The 21,381-nt window shown below is 45.5% G+C and overlaps 1 protein-coding gene across 1 annotated transcript; it reads right to left on the bottom strand.

Annotated features, from left to right (window-relative positions):
- Positions 1 to 8,036: 8,036 nt before the first annotated feature.
- LOC124705999 (subtilisin-like protease) lies at positions 8,037 to 10,469 on the bottom strand. Its single transcript, XM_047237677.1, has one exon. It carries the CDS (start codon positions 10,467 to 10,469, stop codon positions 8,256 to 8,258), a length of 2,214 nt encoding a protein of 737 aa, XP_047093633.1. The 3' UTR covers positions 8,037 to 8,255.
- Positions 10,470 to 21,381: the final 10,912 nt, after the last annotated feature.

Below are 21,381 nucleotides of genomic sequence, written 5' to 3'. Positions count from 1 at the left end.
CAATAGAATTACCATCGGATAAAATATTATTGTTTTCTCCCTAGTAGAACCAGCACATCTACAATCTTAGAAGTTATTTTCACTCTTCCAGAAAACTAGAAGCATGGACCCACTATCGATCATAAATACTCCCTCTTGGAGTCACAAGCATCTACTTGGCCAAAGCATCTACTAGCAACGGAGAGCATGAAAGATCACAAATAACATATGATATGAATATAATCAATCTCCACCATAGTATTCAATATTCATTGGATCCCAGCAAACACAATATGTAGCATTACTAAAGATGATCTTGATCATGAGAGGCACAAATTGGAGAAGACAACCATCTAGCTACTGCTATGGATCCACAGTCGAGGGATGAACTACTCACGCATCACTTCGGAGGCGGGCATAACGATGTAGATGCCTCCAGCGATGATTTCCCCCTCCGACAGGGTGCTGGCAAGAACTTTAGACCCTCCCGAGATGGGTTCTGCGATGGTGGCCGCAACGGAACTTTTCGTGGATGGATACTCTGGTGTTTAGGGTTTTCCCGAGATTGTGAATAAATAGGCGGAAGGGCGAGGTCGGTGGCCGCTCGGGGGCACACCACCCCTGGGTGCGGGCCCACCCTTGGCCGCGCCATGGGGTGGCCTGGCCGCCCTGTGGCGCCTCTTCGTCCCCCCCCTTCGGTGTCTGTCTTAGTTGCGGAGAAATATTGATTTCAGCTTTTGTTTCGTCCAATTCCGATAATATTTCCTGTACAACTTTTCTGAAACCAAAAACAGCAGGAAACAGGGAACTAGCACTGTGGCATCTTGTCAATAGGTTAGTGCCGGAAAATGTATAAAAGTTTAACGAAATGTATGTAAATCATAGTGAAATTGGTGTAAAACAAACATGGAGCATCAAAAATTATAGATACGTTTGAGATGTGTCAATGTTCCGTGAGCTTGGCTCTCTAGATCTGGAGTTGTGGCTCTAGTGGTGGGCACAATTTCTATTTCTCCGTAGGCTGTGTTGTGTGGGTGCTGCTACCTTAGCCGTGAGGACGGTGTGGTGGTCTGCGTAGAAAACAGTCGTGGTGTCTGGATCGCCAATGTGGATGTTCATGATGTAGGTGTCATCTACTACAACCCCCTTCGACCTTGCCTCTCCGTGGACCCCTGGTCAAGATACCATCGCTTTGTAAAGCGCTTCATCGGTTTCGTTTCCTGCTTCTGAGAGGTGGCGACATGCGGTGATGCATCTGGTAGCATCTGAGGTGTGTAAGGTGTTGCGATCCATGTGGCTAGTGGTCAAATATCGGGGGTCATTGTAGGTATTTCCTCCTCCACCTTGGCTTCGGCTGAAAAGTAAATATTATTTGATCTGTCGTACGAGCGACGTCGACACCTTGGCATCGTTCCCTTCATGGAGGCGTCGCCATAGGATCATTGGTTCTCTTCAGTCGGTCGTTGTGAGTGTGTATATAGACTGTTGTGATGTTACCCACAATCATATAGGCTTACAAGACCCCCGCCAATAATTCAACCAAATCTCTATAAAAATGTTGACCTTTGCGAAGGGCAAGACTGTATCATCCTGTGGATGTTGCAAAGGATGGTGTCAATCTCTTGACTATTTCTTGCCCCATAAAAATTGCAGAAGAAAAAGCAAGAACTTTTACCTAGCACAAATTGCAGAGAGGGATGTGGAGTCCTCATCATGTCCTCCTCACTGGGTCTGGATATCTGGAGTAGAGGCTGCAGCGACGAAATGGTTCACCTTGCCGGAATCCCAAACCCTAGGGTTCTGGGCGACATGCTTGGAGGGAGAGGGTGGCTCTGCTACCTTGTGAGCGGAGGCTGTCGAAGACGCCGTGGCCAAAAGTGGCGGCGGCATCGCGGGCAGAGGGTGAAGCGCCGGCGGCCGTTCCGCCATTTGGCGTCGCCTGGATGGCGTCGAAGGAGCAGTAGCAGGGCACGGAGGCGCGTCGGCGAGGACCATCTGCAGCGGCAGAGTTGGGGAGGGGCGGCGGGGAACAGGCGAGCGCCAGCGATGGCGGCTCGTCCATCGCGTGGGGAAATCAGGTCGCGTGCGTGTCGGTCGGGCCGTCTGTCTGCCCGTGCGTGTGTGGTTGTTTTTTCCTCTTTTTTTTCTCTCTTCCATAAACTAGGGGTAAACCAGGAATTTTGAGAGAAGCTCACAAGAAAACGGTGACATTTTCTTTGTGTTTGGTACACAAGCACTTGTGCTTTGTTCGATGGCAAATGAGCCATTGACTTGTTGGTCCATGGTACATAAGCAATTTTCTCAACTAATAACTCTGGTAGAGAAACATGTACTACCTATGTTCCTCCCTGATGCTTGAATGGACAACAAAGTGGTCGAAATCATCAGAAGAGCCATCAAGCACAGAACCCTCGTGTTGCTCTGGTTTACAGCCATGGTTTACAGCCATAACGTGGTAGTTTTCTTTCTCGTATTGACCTTTTGGTTTTGGTTGTGCTTAGGTTGTTCCTTATGTGGCTGTTTATATAGTGGCACGATCGACTCTTGGAGTAGCAATTTTTGCCGTTTCCATTGCAAGGTTTGCAGCAATTAATTAGCGTCCTCAAATATTGCGCAAATCATGGAATATATCCCTATGGGTATGTATTTATTTGCTCCAAAAAAAATCCATACGAACTTAATTAGTACTTTCATAACAGCATTATGGCATTTAGGGGGCTCCCTAAAATAACATGCGGAGTCAATTAGTATTCCATAACAAGATTTTGGCATTTATGGGCTGCCAAAAATTACATACGAAATCAATTAGTAGTACGAGACCATGCCGACTGGCTGAGAGATGTGGAAAGCTATCTCAAGAAATAGAGATCAGCTATTTATCAAGAAATTGGAAGAAAAATCTTAATGGTTCCTACAAAAGAAAAGAAAAATTAATGGCCTCAAGCCTTATTTCATAACTTTATTCTCGGTCAATTCCTTGCTAGAAATTTCTGCAGCACCTGGGAAGTGCCGTCTAGCTGCACCAGCAACCACCATCATCTTTATGACATGTCCCAACTTTGTGCTTATCTTCCTTACATGCTTCATCACAATATTTAGGATCGCACGGGGGTGGAAGGTAGGGTTCGCGGTTGTCCTCAGTGCCAGCGTTGGCTTCTGAACTTACGGCACCAGTGTTGGCTTCCAGACCTAAGCCAAACAAAATAAAAGAGTGCCATCAGAATCTAGAGAAGTTTGTGGTTGAACATGGAATTCATCAGTGAAAACCATGCAGTATGCAATTTCCAGGCTAGAAGCGGAGCCCTAGTACTCTACGACATTTTTAGTCCCAGACATGTCAATCGTAAACAGCTATATGGCATCACATTACCTTAAATATAAAAATGGTAGAGATATTATTTCTAACACACATATGATTGGAAACAGGAGGATCATGAAATAGACACAAAATGAAACAACAAATTTCTCTAAAACTAATAACTCTGGTAGAGAAAAATGTACTACCTATGTTCCTCCCTGATGCTTGAATGGACAACAAAGTGGTCGAAATCATCAGAAGAGCCATCAAGCACATAACCATCGTGTTGCTCTGGATTACAGCCATAACGTAGTAGTTTTCTTTCTCGTATTGACCTTTTGGTTTTGGTTGTGCTTAGGCTGTTCCTTATGTGGCTGTTTATATAGTGGCACGATCGACTCTTGGAGTAGCAATTTTTTGCCGTTTCCATTGGCAAGGTTGGCAATTAATTAGCGTCCTCAAATATTGCGCAAATCATGGAATATATCCCTGTGGGTATGTATTTATTTGCTCCAAAAAAATTCCATACGAACTTAATTAGTATTTCATAACAGCATTATGGCATTTAGGGGGCTCCCTAAAATAACATGCGGAGTCAATTAGTATTCCATAACAAGATTTTGGCATTTATTGGCTGCCAAAAATTACATACGAAATCAATTATAGTAGTACAAAGTACTTCCATAACAAGACTGGCAATTATTGCCCCCAAAAAATTATATACGAGATCAACTACTACGAAATATTAGTAATAATTCCATAACAAGATTATCTCATTTATTGGCTCCCAAATTACATAAGAGTATCTCGTAACAAGATGATACCTTTATAAAAAAAATGTGTCTTCTTGATAGCGTGTTATTGGTTTCTATATTTGGTACCTACTAGGATTCCAAAATTTTACTTTTAACAAGCTAGGATTCCTAACTAAGACCCAACACTACACTGCTATAAAGGATCAGGCTCGTGCACAATCGCCTGATTTATTCTATTTTTTTTAATCATTCCATTGGGACAATCTGATTACAATCCAATGATCAGGTGACTGAATTTGTGAATTTTCAGTCACTATATTCAAGTTTTATTGATGGATGGTCATGGGCGTTGTGACTAAGAAACAGGCTCGACTGGTGCTTGGCCTCAGGCTGGTTTGTGTGACACCTAAATGAAAATTGAATTCCCCCGCAAAAAGTTCACAACATAAATTACTTCAAAACCTTTTCTTGGAGAATGACGATATTCATATTACAGGGACTGTTCAAGTTACTGGTGCGTAGAAATCAACATTACAATCCATCAGATCAGACCATTGCTTTCTTAGAATTAAGACATGCTGTTTTTTTGTTTTGCTTGCCGATGTTAATAATATTGTTACCAATGAGCAGGGAGTTGGATGAAGAGATGAAAAATGCAGTGCATGATTTACTTGGAGAAGAGAAGAGGGAATGATGAGCTTTCAGCATTCTTGAGTTAGATAAGTTGGTAGTTTACAACTGCTGTTCAATGATCATCGTCTTGGTATTTCTGTTTTGCCTATGTCATAAATGCAATTTTGGTCATGGTTTCGCTTATACTCTTGTCAGTACCAGAAAGGGGGCTAATTCGTCACTGGTCGAAAACAGTATCCTAGCCTCGTTTTCCATGTCGATTTCTTTTTTGTTTTGTTTTTGTTTATAGGAACATTACAAGATATGGTACTGGCAAGCAAAGGTAACCTATTTTGTTTTGAGTTTCATGTCGTGAAGGTGCTGACTGTTGAGCATACTGGAATCATGCTATATATATGGGTGACATAAAAACCATTTTTAAGATTTATTGTGTTTTGACTGTGTAATGCTATATACTCAAGTTTTAGTCTGAATTGCCACTTGGAATAGCTCTGCAGTTTGCAAATCTCTCTGTGTGGTGGATCTGCAAAGGTTAGTGATTGCGGAAACGGCTAGGGATTATAATTTTACTCACAACTTGGTCTACACCTTGTAAGTCAAAATTATAACTATCTGTCGCCAACGAGCACCAATTAAACAAGCCTGGCCCTAAATGAACTAAGGTTTTTCTACGACATGTCATAATGTGGACCAATGTATCTTCATATGTCATAGTTAGGAAACAAAATAGTTAAATTGCATGTTAAATATAGTTACAAAAAATTGGGAAAATGCATAGTTGCTGAGTCAGAGTCCAAAAAGCAGTAGTCTGATATCTTCAAAGATAACAGAGATTTTAGTTCCATTTTGCATAATCACAGAAGTTACACAACTAACTAAAAAAGTAATTGTAAAGATGAGACGGATATCTGATGATTTATTGTTGGGATCTTGTAAATAGGATCTTGGGTCAGGAAAGCGTGTGATCATCACCATATAAGGGTAGCAGGGAAAACTATTTCTTAGTTAGGTGCAATGGAGTGGGAAATCGTATTTTGTCAGGGAGAATCACACAGAATTGTGGCAAGCCTTATTTTTATCTTCGGAGCATTTCTTTTATTGCTTGAAAGGCACACACCTAGATGGTATGATGGAAGCACAAAGTTGAGACCATTTATAGTATTTAGGGGAAAAATAAATTGCAAATTATTGCATAAATAGTACAGTCAGCTACAAGAATCAGCATGCCCTGCTTAGACATATCTGATAACAGGTGCACAACACAAAGAAGAAGCTCATCCCAACTGAAAAAAATAACTACAATAGGACATGGAGACTGGACAGTGACCATAGTACCATACCTTGTAAGGATTAAGCAGGTAGTTATACAATGTGTTCTCCCAGAACACAACCATGTTCTTGCTAGCTGAAGGGCGACCAGGAGTTGTGCCAGACTTCCTTTCAAACAGATCACTCTTGGAGAGGCCTCCTAGGAGTTAGGCCATGCATAAGATCAGCATGATTGACATTACTAACTACATCTTGGAAATTTATACCAACAAGATCCTGCTTTGATCATAACTTGACGTGCAATAATTGGATTTAGCTTCAGCACTTAATCCGCAGTTGAAAACATGGCCATTACCCTGTCCTGAACAACAGCAGAAAGTATTATGTTGAATCATATATATAACATGTGCGGAGATTAGATCATATATTTGTATATCTATTATCATAAATATACTAAAAACTCGATTTAAACCTGTTAAGGCAAATTATATCCATAGTTGCCATGAAGGTGAACCAGTATAAGGGCAAAAGCAAATTGCTGCCAAAGGAAAAAAAAAGGTTTGTATATATGACATGTTGTAGTGTGGACAAATAACAATAATGTTATTTTTTACATGGCAACCTTTCATCACAAAATATTATTTATTGAGTTTCTGTTTGTGGTTTGTATATCTGAATCCAAAATGTCGTCAATAATCGGAAAATTTTCTACATTTTTAGCTACTACAGAAATGTGTACGACTTACACATGGGGCCATGTATATACAGTTTACATGTTCTTTCTTGGTTCAAATTTTGGAACCATTTTTCCCCTTTGAGCATCTAGGTTTCTTAAGAGTTAGAAACATTTTCTCAGTACAACCATAGTCAAGGCATGTCAATGAGAAGCAATCCAGAACTAGAGACAGGCTTGAGCTGAATCGCTGAAGACTGCACAAGTGTGCATTTTCCTTAAATCACCTTTTTAAAGTCAAATTCCATATTAAAATTTTAAATATTAACCAAAGATCATTTCATTATTTCCCCCCTTATTTTGACACTCTTGTAAGGACCTCACTGAACTAATTGTAACAACTTAATTTTTCAAATGACGAAATAAATAAAATATGCAGCGATACAAGTTTGCATGTATAAACAGAAGTAACTAAGATGGATGAAATCACAATTCCTATGTTCTCAGAAACAGCAACAAGCGATTGACATCAAAAGCATTGTATTTACAAACAACTTCCGATTGCAGAGACCATTGGTAAATCCAAGCGCGGTGACTCTTCCGCGCCCTTCCTCCCCGCTAACGTCTAAACGGCATGGTCGAGCCCCGACCAGAATTTGCAGACAGGGGGAAGGCACGTCATCTAGAAACCGCTGTCTTGGCCCCTCACTCCCATGAGTCAGGCCCAGTTTCATTACTCAGAGTTAGAACATGTTCAGTTAAGTTCAGTTAACTCGAAGCGGTACCCAATATCCTCAACCATCAAATCTTTCAACACTTTCAAGAATTCAAATACGTCATTGAAATTTACAAATATTCCCTTGGGTGGAAAACATTGTCGGGTATATTTTGCAGAATGATTTTCTGTACTTAACTGTGCTTATTGTTTTCTTTGAAAGTTTTTTTTCCGTAATCATGAGTATTTCAGCTCTAGCATGAATTCATGAGATTATGGACCCGTCTGGAATTATTGATTTTGAAGGAAAACTTTAAAATCACTGTGCTTAACTTCCTACATATGTAGATACGTATCTTCCTTTCCCAGGTCAAGAATATTTGGGGGAAATTATGTATAGATAGAGTGCCAATGAATCGATGCTAGTGTAGATTCATTATCAACTCACTTTTAGAAACAGGATAGACCAAAATGGAAACTATTACTATCAGATAACTGTGGTCACTTCAGTGACAAGTGTAATTTGAATAGTTGCAGCTAAGAACATGTCCACAAGGATGAATCCTAAATAATATGAAGCATAATACCATAAGTTTCAAACACACAGTTCAGTATCCAAACAGCATAGCGTTGCATGTTTCCAGACAGATGTAAGCAAACCTGATGGACCAAATGATCTGATAGCAAATCATTCATATTTTCGAAGTACCGGAATTACAGAGGATGCAGACCACATCACATACTCGCAGTTTATGTGTGGTCAGTTCTACGACAGATCAACGGAAGCTCCACGTCCAAACTTCAATTATTTTACAGGCATGGAAACCCTACTAGTTAAAAGACTTAAGACAGTCATTGCTCTAGACCATAACTAAAGGAAGGAGTATATATGGGTGATGGTCCAACATCTCATGGCACACATATTCTTCCTGATTACAGCAGACCAGCAACGGCAACTATGGGACTTCGCACAACATAGTGCCCAGACACCCAGCTCAAACTTCCCTCCATGATCTTTTCCCCGGCATTGCCATGGCTGCTCACCGTTATGGTATACGATATCTTCTGTCCAGCCTTGGAAAAGACCAATGTCTCTGGGTAGACAGACACTATAAGACTCTCAGGAACCTCTATCTTCAGTGTGTACACTGAGTTGGCTGAACCCACATTTGTCACAGTCCGGTTCAATGTGAATGGCCTTGTCCTGAGGGGCACCGTTATGGTTGGGTAGTTAAGCTGCGATTCTGGTATCTTAGGAAGCATTTTGCAGGACAACCTCGGATTACGCACAATGACTGCCAAGGCTTGATCACCAAGGAGAGCACATATATAGCCGGCATATTCAGTAATGCCAGTGTCATAAACTAGACCCGGATCAGTAGCTCTTGTAGGATTCACATGGCCAGCACCCATCGCATATGCTGTTGCCCTCTGATGCTGCTCATCCAAGATCGGGTCACCAGTGCTGTCGATAATGTCGGATGTTGTCAGGATGGCCGACTTGATCGCAGCAGCGGACCACTCAGGATGGGAGCACTTAACAAGCGCAGCGATGCCACTGACATGCGGAGTTGACATCGACGTCCCTGATCGAATGTTGAATGGCCCAGAACCAAACAGGGTGAGTGGTGGCCATGCAGCAATGATATTGAGGCCAGGTGCTAATACATCCGGCTTCAGAACGCCGGGGCTGAACCTGCTAGGACCACGGGATGAGAATGCTGCAACCATTGGGGATGGACGGACCCCCAGAACTGTGTTTTTGTAGATGACTGCGGCAGAGGCTTTGATTGTTGTCTTGACGTACTCTGTGATCTTCATGCCATCAGACACAGTCACTTGAACAACATTACCATAGTCCTCAAGGAGCGTGCTGAAGCCGGCATCTTTCCTGTTGATCAGCACTATGCCAGCCGCCCCGGCACTCATGATGGCACTGATGTCGGTGTTGTTTATTGATCCTGTGTTATTCATTGATCCTGTGTTATGGCAAACGACGATTTTCCCAGACACATTTCTTGCAGGCAACTTGCAGTGTTTGTTCCAATAAAGAGGAAACTGGTTGGCGCTTGAGTTGGATATCTGGTTGAAAGCCTCCCCATTTACGTGATCCCCGTTGCCCAGCTGCACAACAGTCTCAAAGCTACGGTCCACTGAGCCAGCTGCGACTGTGAGCAACCATGGTGCAGAGTTGGCAACAAATGACTTGGGTCCATTGTTCCCAGCTGCAGCCACGACAACAATGCCCTTTGCTACCGCACTGAGTGCGCCAATGGCGACCGGGTCTCCGCTGAAGTTAACATTGTAAAAGGGGCCAAGGGATAGCGATAGGATATCGACCCCGTCCTTTACAGCTTCGTCTAACCCGGCTACTATGTCTGCGAGTGCACACCCATGGATTGTGCACACTCTGTACATGGCCAGGTGTGCACCTGGAGCAACCCCGGCCGCTGTGCCGCTGCCGAGGCCATGGGCCGATGCACCACTGACGAAGTTGCCAGCAGCGGTGGACGAGGTATGCGTCCCATGCCCAGTGTCATCGCTAGAGTCATTTGCATACCTGTTGATGAACTTGGCACCGATGAGCTTGTTGTTGCACCGAGCAGCGCCGTGGCATGAACCCTTCCACTTTGACGGCGGCGGCGGGATGCCAGCATCATCAAAGGAAGGGTGCTGCGCGTAGATGCCCGTGTCCAAAACCCCGATGATCACGCCCTTGCCGTAGCTGGCGTCCCTCCACAAGCCACTGCCTCTCTTGAGCCCCAGAAACTCGGGAGTGTGCGTGGTGGCAGGGTGCCAGATCTGGTCCGGGAAGGCACGCAGGAACCCGGGCTTCTTGGACACCATGTCGAGCTCGGCATCCGTCAGCCTGGCAGCGAAGCCGGTGAAGACCTCGGTGTAGGTGTGGAGGAGCCGCGGCTCCTCGGAGCCAGCGAGAGGGGATGGCATGAAAGTCTCGTGCCACCACCGGTGCTCGTCCTCGCTGGTGCCAGCCTCGGCAGGCGACTTGAGAACCAGGATGAATGTCTGAGGCTGTGTGGTGCTGGCAGTGGCATGTGGGTGGTCAGCAATGCATAGTGCAGGTGTAGGACGATTTTGGAAGGTGAGGGTGAGGGTGAGAAGGAGGAGATGGGCAAAGGAGGGCATTGTCCCTTGCGTTGCTAGTTCGTTGCTGGATCGTTTGGCTGGAAGAAACACAGGTGACCGGAGAGAAGAAGATGGCGATGGTCTGATGCTCGGATGGGGAGAAAGGGACGCGGCGCGTGTCGAGTGTGGAGCGGTCGAGGCGTGATTTCTCCTGGTACAGTGCGCGCTCGTGGAGAGAAAGCAAGGTGACAGGGGAAAAAGGGAGAGAGATGCTTGTGCTGTCCAATGAGAACTGAGGGAAGGCGCTGGGGCCGAACGTACGGCTGCACAGCGACGTGTCGGACAGTCGTCCAGCGGAGCGGGCCATAGCTGGACCCGCGCAGCCAAGAGCGTCGCCGGCGCCGGCCACCTAGGTCCCTCCGCGCCAGCATCGGCGCCTTACAATTAGCAAAGGGGATAGAGGCAGTACCTGCATTGACTCGCCGGACGACATCCAGACCCCGCGCAGCTCGCGTCAGGCAGGCCCCTCGGCGACGCCTCCTGCCGGAACCTTCGGGCCGGGCCGCCGCTCCGCGCGCTCCAGCTCCGCCGCCCTAGGCGCTGAACTCCGTTCAGTCTGCAGCGCACCGCGTGCGCTCCGCGTCTCCCGCCCGCGCGCTCCCGCTCCGCCGCCCCCGCACAGTCTGCAGCACACCGCCTGCGCACGCCGCGGACCACCAGTCCACCACATCATGGGAGCGGTTGCGGCTGACCGGACCAGACTCAAAGCTTTACAATGGACCAGTGTAGGAGAAGGATTTTGGGGATCTCTTTCCGGCCATGGCCGTGACAATGGCGAGGAGGAACGAGAAATTCAAGAAGGGGAAAATGCGGCTGGAATTGGGAGTTCCTAATGTTCATGGGCAATTTGGTCATTCTCATTCTCACGGGAGAGCATATCCCCTGCACGAACCAGGTTTATGCACCGGCTGCACCAGCCATTTCTAGACCATTGGATCAAAATCCAACGGGCAACACCCAAACACAAGACTGGCCTGTAGCATATTAGCATAGGAAAACGCTAACGTTCCCCCGGAGGAACAGCGTTCTAATCCTCCGCTCGCATCGTGCGACGCGTGTCCCTGCGGGGCCCACGCTATCTCTTCGCTACCTCACCTCTTTCTTCCCCACGAGAGAAACCTCTTCTCGCTTTCTCCAATTCCTCTCGCTTTCTCCGCGTCCCCTGCCGATTCTCACGCGCAGCCATGGCGCCGCAGCCGTTGCCGGTACACGCGCAGGTGCCGCGCCCGCTGCCGCTTTTGCCCGCGCATCCATGGAGGCACGGCCGCTGCCGCTCGCTGTGCAGCCATGTGCGAGCTCGATAGCGCCGCCGCTGCTGAGGCGCTCTAGCATCCGTCGATGTCGCGCCCCAGCAGGATCTCGCCGCGCACCGCTCTGTAGCTCACAGTGCGAGCCGGCGCCGCCGTATTCCTTACGGGCGCCCCCGTCGAGAGCACCGCCGCCGGCCCCCGTCGAGAGCACCGCCGCCGGCCTCTTGGGCCTGCTCCCCCCCCCCCTCGTGTTTTCTACTCTGCGTCGCCCCCCATCAAGCTTCGCCGGCCTCTTGGACCTGCAGATCCGCCGCGTCACCATAGGCTTCCGCCGCCACGCGGTGAGGCCAAACTCCGGCTACCGGCGGGGAGTAGCAGCAGGGGTCGCGGACCATGGCCATCTGCTGCTCCTCCGCTGCCCTGCTACCGACGGCGGTGGGTGCTGCTGCTACCGTCGGCTTTTGGCTTCTACTATGACCGGCCGACGGCTCTGCTACCATGGCATGGCGGTGGTGCTCCATGCGGCGGCCGGCTCTGCTACCATGGCACGACGGCTGTGCTACGAGTCCTCCGGCGAGGTCACCGGCGAGTCTTCGACGAGATCGGTTTTGCTACAATAGCAAAAAAAAGCTGCTATTTTTTGTGTTTTTTTGCTACTTTAGCATATTCTTTTTGCTACCATGTCTCCGGTGAGGTTTCCGGCGACGCCTCCGGCGAGTTTCCGGGTGACATCTCCGGCGAGTTTTTTTTGCGAGCTCTCCGATGAGGTCGGTGTTGCTACAATACTAGAATTTTTTTGCTACAATAGTACAACATTTTCGCTACATCGTCTCCGACGAGTCTCCGACGAGATCTGTGTGTATTTTGGGTGAACCGTGTTTTGCTACAATTGTGTTGATTTTGCTACAAACGAACCGTTTTTTGCTACTTTGGTACATTATGGTAGCAAAAGCGGGACTGAGGTGTACTGTGACACGTGTCATGATCTGAACGGTCCAATCGAGCTAATCCAACGGCTGTCCACCCAGGGGATTAGAAATCTAATCCCCCGGGGGACGCTCAGCGTGACCCATTCGCATATTGATCCGCTGTCCATTTCCTTTGAGTTACACACTTACACGTCGTGTAAGAGCATGTCTAATGAAACCGTTAAACCCTTATAGCTATAAGGGTCGAGAATTGGTAAAATTGGAGAGGTTGGAGGTGTGAAAAACAGGAGGCATTTAGTGGAACCCTCAAACCCTCATCACAGTTTCATATCACAAATATCACCATATCAATCAAACAATAATCATTCTAGTTATTATTACAACATCAAATAGTACTCTCAAGCACAAGATAATCATTCCAAATATTACAACAATGTTTTTGGTAAATTAAAAAAATTGTTCGAAGCAAATAGGACATAGCAAAGTGAAACAAAGACACATCATGAGCCTTGGCGCCGCCCATCCAACTGCCAATGGTGCTCTACAAGATCATCCCGGAGTTGACAATGAGTGTTTGCATTCTCAATCGCACGATGTGCTTCAAGAAAAGCTTCTACGCGATTGGGGTTCCTTTCCGGTTGCACACGGGTGCCAACATTGTCATAGAAACAAGGGAGGTTTAACCCTCTCTCATCCTCTAGGATCATGTTGTGGAGAATCACACAACATGTCATGATGTCCTACAAGGTCTTCTTGTCCCAAAAACGAGCTGGACCTCGGACTATGGCAAACCTTGCTTGCAAAATACCGAAAGCTCTCTCAATATCTTTGCGGGCTGCCTCTTGTGCCCTTGTGAAATGAGCTTGTTTTTTTGTTAGGGGCACACCATTTTTCTCCTTGATGGACTTCACAAGAGTTGCCCACTCGGGATAAATGCCATCGGTGAGATAGTATCCCATTGAGTACTCATGGTTCATGACCTTGTAGTTGCAAGTTGGAGCATCTCCGGAAACTAATCTTGCAAACAAAGGAGATCTATTGAGCACGTTGATATCATTGAGTGTACCTAGCAAACCGAAAAATGCATGCCAAATCCATGTGTCCTCCGATGCCACGGCCTCAAGCACAATGGTTGCATCCTTGTTTTTTCCACAATACATTCCATGCCATGATTTGGGGCAACTTTTCCATGTCCAATGCATGCAATCAAGACTACCAAGCATCCCCGGTCATCCCCTTTTTTCATTCATCTCCATCAACCTCTTTGTATCTTCCTCGTTGGGTGCCCGAAGATACAAATCACCATACAACCGGTGTTGGAGATATTCCCAAGAGGCAATAATAAAAGTGGTTATTATATATCTTTATGTTTATGATAAATGTTTATATACCATGCTATAATTGTATTAACCGAAACATTGATACATGTGTGTTATGTAAACAACAATGAGTCCCTAGTAAGCCTCTTAACTAGCTTGTTGATTAATAGATGATTAGTTTCATAATCATGAACATTGGATGTTATTAATAACAAGGTTATATCATTATATGAATGATGTAATGGACACACCCAATTAAGCGTAGCATAAGATCACGTCATTAAGTTATTTGCTATAAGCTTTCGATACATAGTTACCTAGTCCTTTCGACCATGAGATCATGTAAATCACTTATACCGGAAAGGTACTTTGATTACATCAAACGCCACTGCGTAAATGGGTGGTTATAAAGGTGGGATTAAGTATCCGGAAAGTATGAGTTGAGGCATATGGATCAACAGTGGGATTTGTCTATCCCGATGACGGATAGATATACTCTGGGCCCTCTCGGTGGAATGTCGTCTAATGTCTTGCAAGGATATGAATAAGTTCATAAGAGACCACATACCACGGTACGAGTAAAGAGTACTTGTCAGGAGATGAGGTTCAACAAGGTATAGAGTGATACCGATGATCAAACCTCGGACAAGTAAAATATCGCGTGACAAAGGGAATTGGTATCGTATGTGAATGGTTCATTCGATCACTAAGTCATCATTGAATGTGTGGGAGCCATTATGGATCTCCAGATCCCGCTATTGGTTATTGGTCGAAGAGAGTTCTCACCCATGTCCACATAGTTCACGAACCGTAGGGTGACACACTTAAGGTTTGATGTTGTAATAGTAGAACTTGAATATGGAATGGAGTTCGAAGTATTGTTCGAAGTCTCGGATGGGATCCCGGACATCACGAGGAGTTCCGGAATGGTCCGGAGAATAAGATTCATATATAGGAAGTCATATTCCAAGTTTGGAAATGATCCGGTGCATTTATGGAAGGTTCTAGAAGGTTCTAGAAAAGTCCGGAAGAAATCACTAAGGAAGGAGGAGTCCCGGAGGGACTCCACCTCCCCATGGCCGGCCAACCCTAGAAGAGGGAGTCCAAGGTGGACTCCACCAAGGGGGCCGGCCACCCCCCTTCATGGAAGGGTGGGAATCCCACTTGGGTGGGAGTCCCACCTTGGTTAGGTTTCCCTACTACATGGAAGGTTTTAGGTTCGGGTCTTATTCGAAGACTTGTAGTCCAACACTTGGGGTTCCACCTATATAATGAGGGGCATAGGGAGGGGGCCGGCCACCACAAAAAGCCACCAAGCTGGCCGCACCCCTTGAGGCCGGCCACCCCCTCTCCCAAACCCTAGCCGCCCACTCTCTCCTCCACCTCTCCCGCAAGCTTAGCGAAGCTCCGCCGGAGTTCTCCATCGCCACCGCCACCACGCCGTCGTGCTTCCGGAGTCAAGGAGGAGCTACTACTTCTGCTGCCCGCTGGAACGGGGAGAAGGACGTCGTCTTCATCAACACCGAACGTGTGACCGAGTACGGAGGTGTTGCCCGATCGTGGCACCGTGATCAAGATCTTCTACGCGCTTTTGCAAGCGGCAAGTGATCGTCTACCGCAGCAACAAGAGCCTCATCTTGTAGGCTTTGGAAATCTTCAAGGGTGAGTCTCGATCATCTCCTCGTTGCTCCCATCTTCTAGATTGCATCTTGGCTTGGTTTGCGTTCTCGCCGTAGGAAATTTTTTGTTTTCTATGCAACGTATCCCAACAGTGGTATCAGAGCCGTGTCTATGCATAGATGGTTGCACGAGTAGAACACAATGGTTTTGTGGGCGTTGATGCTTATGTTGTCTTTAGTTTGAGTACTTTGCATCTTTGTGGCATAGTGGGATGAAGCGGCTCGGGCTAACTTTACATGACCGCGTTCATGAGATTTGCTCCACGCTCGACATGCAACTTGTATTGCATAAGTGGCTTTGCGGGTGTCTGTCTCTCCTACTATAGTGAAGATTCAATTTACTCTTCTATTGACAACACTAGTATCACCGTTGTGGTTCATGTTCGTAGGTAGATTAGATCTTACTCGAAAACCTTAAACCACGTAAAATATGCAAACCAAATTAGAGACGTCTAACTTGTTTTTGCAGGGTTTGGTGATGTGATATGGCCATAATGTGATGATGAATATGTATGAGATGATCATTATTGTATTGTGGCAACCGGCAGGAGCCTTATGGTTGTCTTTAAATTTCATGTTGAGTAGTATTTCAAAGTAGTTGTAATAGTTGCTACATGAGGTGTACAACCATGAAGGCGGCGCCATGGACCTTGACGCTACGCCGACGATGATGGAGATCATGCCCGTTGATGATGGAGATCATGTCCGTGCTTTGGAGATGAAGATCAAAGGCGCAAAGAAAAAGCGGCCATATCATATCACATATGAACTGCATGTGATGTTAATCCTTTTATGCATCTTATTTTGCTTAGATCGCGACGGTAGCATTATAAGATGATCCCTCTCACTAAAATATCAAGATAATAAAGTGTTCATCCTTAGTAGCACCGTTGCCAAGACTTGTCGTTTCGAAGCATCTCGTGATGATCGGGTGTGATAGAATCAACAAGTGCATACAACGGGTGCAAGCCAGTTTTGCACATGCGGATACTAAGGTGGCCTTGACGAGCCTAGCATGTACAGACATGGTCTCGGAACACGTGATACCGAAAGGTAGAGCATGAATTGATTGATATGATGAACACTTTGAGTGTTCGCCATTGAAATTACATCTTGTCTCGTGCTGATCGGACTTGATGTAGTGGATTTGGTTCGTGTGATCACTAAGACAATGCGAGGGATATTGTTTTGAGTGGGAGTTCACTTATTTTTTAATTTTGTTGAATTAAAATTTGAACTCAATTTGTCATAAACATTAGTCTAAACTTTTGCAAATATATGTTGTAGATATGGCATCCCCAATCAATTTTAACCAGTTCCTAGAGAAAGAAAAGCTTAAGAACAATGGTAGCAACTTCACCGACTCGGTTCCGTCATGTGAGGATCTTCCTCAATGGTGGAAACCTGCAATATGTGCTTGATGCACCGCTAGGTGACCCTCCTGCGAAACTGAAACCGATGAAGTAAAGAATGTTTACGCGACTCGGAAAACTCGGTACTCTCAAGTTCAGTGTGCCATCCTGTGCAGTCTGGAAGCCGATCTTCAAAAACATTTTGAGCACCACGATCCTCATGAGTTGGTCAATGAGTTGAAAACTATATTTGAAACTCATGCGGCCGTGGAATGCTATGAAGCATCGAAACACTTCTTCAGTTGCACGATGGAAGAAGGCAGCTCCGTTAGTGAGCACATGCTCACCATGACTGGGCATGCGAAGAAACTCAGTGACTTGGGAATAGTGATTCCTAACAGAATGGGGATTAATCATGTCCTTCAATCACTGCCATCTAGTTACAAGAACTTTGTGATGAACTACAATATGTAGAACATGAACAAAGAGTTACCTGAACTCTTCGTCATGCTGAAATCTGCTGAGATTGAGATCAAGAAAGAGCACCAAGTGTTGATGGTCAACAAGACCACCAGTTTCAAGAAACAGGGCAAGTCTAAGGGAAAATTCAAGAAGGGTGGCAAGAAAGGCTGTCACGCCTCCTGTGAAACCTAAGACCGGCCCTAAGCCCGATGCTTGAGTGCTATTACTGCAAGGAGAAGGGACACTGGAAGCGTAATTGCTCCAAGTATTTGGCGGATCTGAAGAGCGGCCTTGTCAAGAAGAAGAAAGAAGGTATATCTGATATACATGTTATAGATGTTTATCTTACTGGTTCTCATACTAGTACCTGGGTATTTGATACTGGTTCGGTTGCTCATATTTGTAACTTGAAACAGGAACTAAAGAATAAACGAAGACTACTAAAGGATGAAGTGACGATGCGCGTTGGAAATGGATCCAAAGTCGATGTGATCGCTGTCGGCACACTTCCTTTACATCTACCTTCGGGATTAGTTTTAAGCCTCAATAATTGTTATTTTGTACCCGTGTTGAGCATGAACATTATATCTGGATCTTGTTTAATGCAAGACGGTTATTCATTCAAGTCTGAGAATAATGGTTGTTCTATTTTTATGAATAATATCTTTTATGGTCGAGCACCCGAAAAGAATGGCTTATTTCGTTAGATCTCGATAGTAGTGATACACATATACATAACATTGATGCTAAGCGAATTAAATTGAATGATAATTCTACTTATATGTGGCATCGTCGTCTTGGTCATATTGGAGTGAAACGCATGAAGAAACTCCATACCGATGGATTACTTGAATCACTTGACTTTGAGTCACTTGATAGATGCGAAGCATGTCTAATGGGAAAAATGACTAAGACTCCATTCTCTGGTATTATGGAGCGAGCTACTGACTTATTGGAAATCATACATACCGATGTGTGCGGACCAATGAGTGTAGCATCGCGCGGTGGTTATCGTTATGTTCTAACCTTCACAGATGATCTGAGTAGATATGGGTATATCTATTTCATGAAACATAAATCCGAAACTTTCGAGAAGTTTAAGGAATTCCAAAGTGAAGTAGAAAATCAACGTAACAAGAAGATTAAATTTCTACGATCTAATCGCGGAGGTGAATATCTGAGTTATGAGTTTGGCATGCATTTAAAGAAATGTGGAATACTTTCACAATTGACACCGCCGGGAACACCTCAACGAAACGGTGTGTCCGAACGTCGTAATCGAACTATCTTAGATATGGTTCGTTCTATGATGTCTCTTACTGATTTACCTTTATCATTTTGGAGTTATGCATTAGAGACGACCGCATTCACTTTAAATAGAGCACCATCAAAATCCGTTGAAACGACACCGTATGAATTATGGTTTAATAAGAAACCTAAGCTGTCGTTCCTTAAAGTTTGGGGTTGCGAAGCCTATGTAAAGAAGTTACAACCGGACAAGCTAGAACCCAAAGCGGAAAAATGCGTCTTCATAGGATACCCTAAGGAAACTATAGGGTACACTTTCTATCACAGATCCGAAGGCAAGATATTTGTTGCTAAGAACGGAACCTTTCTTGAGAAAGAATTTCTCACTAAAGAAGTGATCTGGAAGAAAAGTAGAACTCGATGAGATTGATGAATCTTCACTTGTTAATCGAGTAGCGCGATGCCGGAAGTTGTTCCGGTGCCGCCTACACCGGCAACGAGAGGAAGCTAATGATAATGATCATGAAACTTCGAATGAGATAGCTACTGAACCTCGCGGATCGACAAGGGAACGTGCCACTCCTGATTGGTATGATCCTTGTCTAAATGTCATGATTGTGGACAACAATGATGAAGACCACTGCGACGTATGAAGAAGCGATGATGAGCCCGGATTCCAACAAATGGCAAGAAGCCATGAAATCCGAAATGGGATCCATGTATGATAATAAAGTATGGACTTTGGTAAACTTACACGATAGCCGCAAGGTCTGTCGAGAATAAATGGATCTTCAAGAGAAAAACGGATGCTTGATGGTAATATTCTCGTCTATAAAGCTCGACTTGTCGCAAAGGGTTTCCGACAAATTCAAGGAGTTGACTACGATGAGACTTTCTCACCTGTAGCGAAGCTAAAGTCTGTGACGATTTTGTTAGCAATAGCTGCATTTTTCGATTATGAGATTTGGCAGATGGATGTCAAAACGGCATTCCTTAATGGAGATATTGAGGTAGAGTTGTATATGTGATACGTCTCCAACGTATCGATAATTTCTTGTGTTCCATGCCACATTATTGATGTTATCTACATGTTTTATGCACACTTTATGTCATATTCGTGCATTTTACGGAACTAACCTATTAACAAGATGCCGAAGTGCCGATTCTTTGTTTTCTGCTGTTTTTGGTTTCGAAATCCTAGTAAAGAAATATTCTCGGAATTGGACGAAATAAAAGCCCGGAGGCCTATTTTCTCACGAAGCTTCCAGAAGACCGAAGACGAGACGAAGAGGGGCCACGAGGGGGCCACACCCTAGGGCGGCGCGGCCCCCCCTTGGCCGCGCGGCCCTGTGGTGTGGGGCCCTCGTGCCGCCTCTTGACCTACCCCTTCGCCTACTTAAAGTCTCCGTGACGAAACCCCCAGTACCGAGAGCCACGATACGGAAAACCTTACTGAGACGCCGCCGCCGCCGATCCCATCTCGGGGGATCCAGGAGATCGCCTCCGGCACCCTGCCGGAGAGGGGAATCATCTCCCGGAGGACTCTACACCGCCATGGTCGCCTCCGGTGTGATGTGTGAGTAGTCTACCCCTGGACTATGGGTCCATAGCGGTAGCTAGATGGTTGTCTTCTCCCCATTGTGCTATCATTGTCGGATCTTGTGAGCTGCCTAACATGATCAAGATCATCTATCCGTAATTCTATATGTTGCGTTTGTTGGGATCCGATGAATAGAGAATACTTGTTATGTTGATTATCAAGACTATGTCTATGTGTTGTTTATGATCTTGCATGCTCTCCGTTATTAGTAGATGCTTTGGCCAAGTTGATGCTAGTAACTCCAAGAGGGAGTATTTATGCTCGATAGTGGGTTCATGCCTCCGTGAATGCTGGAGGAGTGACAAGAACCACTAAGGTTATGGATGTCTTGTTGCCACTAGGGATAAAACATTAGTGCTATGTTCAAAGATGTAGTCACTAGTTACATTACGCGCAATACTTAATGCAATTGTCCGTTGTTAGCAACTTAATGCTGGAGGGGTTCGGATGATAACTCGAAGGTGGACTTTTTAGGCATAGATGCGGTTGGATGGCGGTCTATGTACTTTGTCGTAATGCCCAATTAAATCTCACTATACTCATCATAATATGTATGTGCATGGTCATGCTCTCTTTATTTGTCAATTGCCCAATTGTAATTTGTTCACCCAACATGCTTGTTCGTCTTATGGGAGAGACACCTCTAGTGAGCTGTGGACCCCGGTCCAATTCTCTTTACTGAAATACAATCTACTTGCAATACTTGTTCTACTTGTTTTCTGCAAACAATCATCTTCCACACAATACGGTTAATCCTTTGTTACGGCAAGCCGGTGAGATTGACAACCTCACTGTTTCGTTGGGGCAAAGTACTTTGGTTGTGTTGTGCGAGGTTCCACGTTGGCGCCGGAATCCCTGGTGTTGCGCCGCACTACATCTCGCCGCCATCAACCTTCAACGTGCTTCTTGGCTCCTCCTGGTTCGATAAACCTTGGTTTCTTTCGAGGGAAAACTTGCTGCTGTGCGCATCATACCTTCCTCTTGGGGTTGCCCAACGAACGTGTGGAATACACGCCATCAAGCATAAATTTTCAGGCGCCGTTGCCGGGAGATCAAGACACGCTGCAAGGGGA

The sequence above is a fragment of the Lolium rigidum genome, chromosome 4, assembly GCF_022539505.1.
Source record: "Lolium rigidum isolate FL_2022 chromosome 4, APGP_CSIRO_Lrig_0.1, whole genome shotgun sequence".
In the NCBI taxonomy this organism is placed as follows: domain Eukaryota; kingdom Viridiplantae; phylum Streptophyta; class Magnoliopsida; order Poales; family Poaceae; genus Lolium; species Lolium rigidum.
The sequence above is the reverse complement of the archived record's forward strand: the minus strand, read 5'-3'. Positions and strand labels throughout refer to the sequence as shown.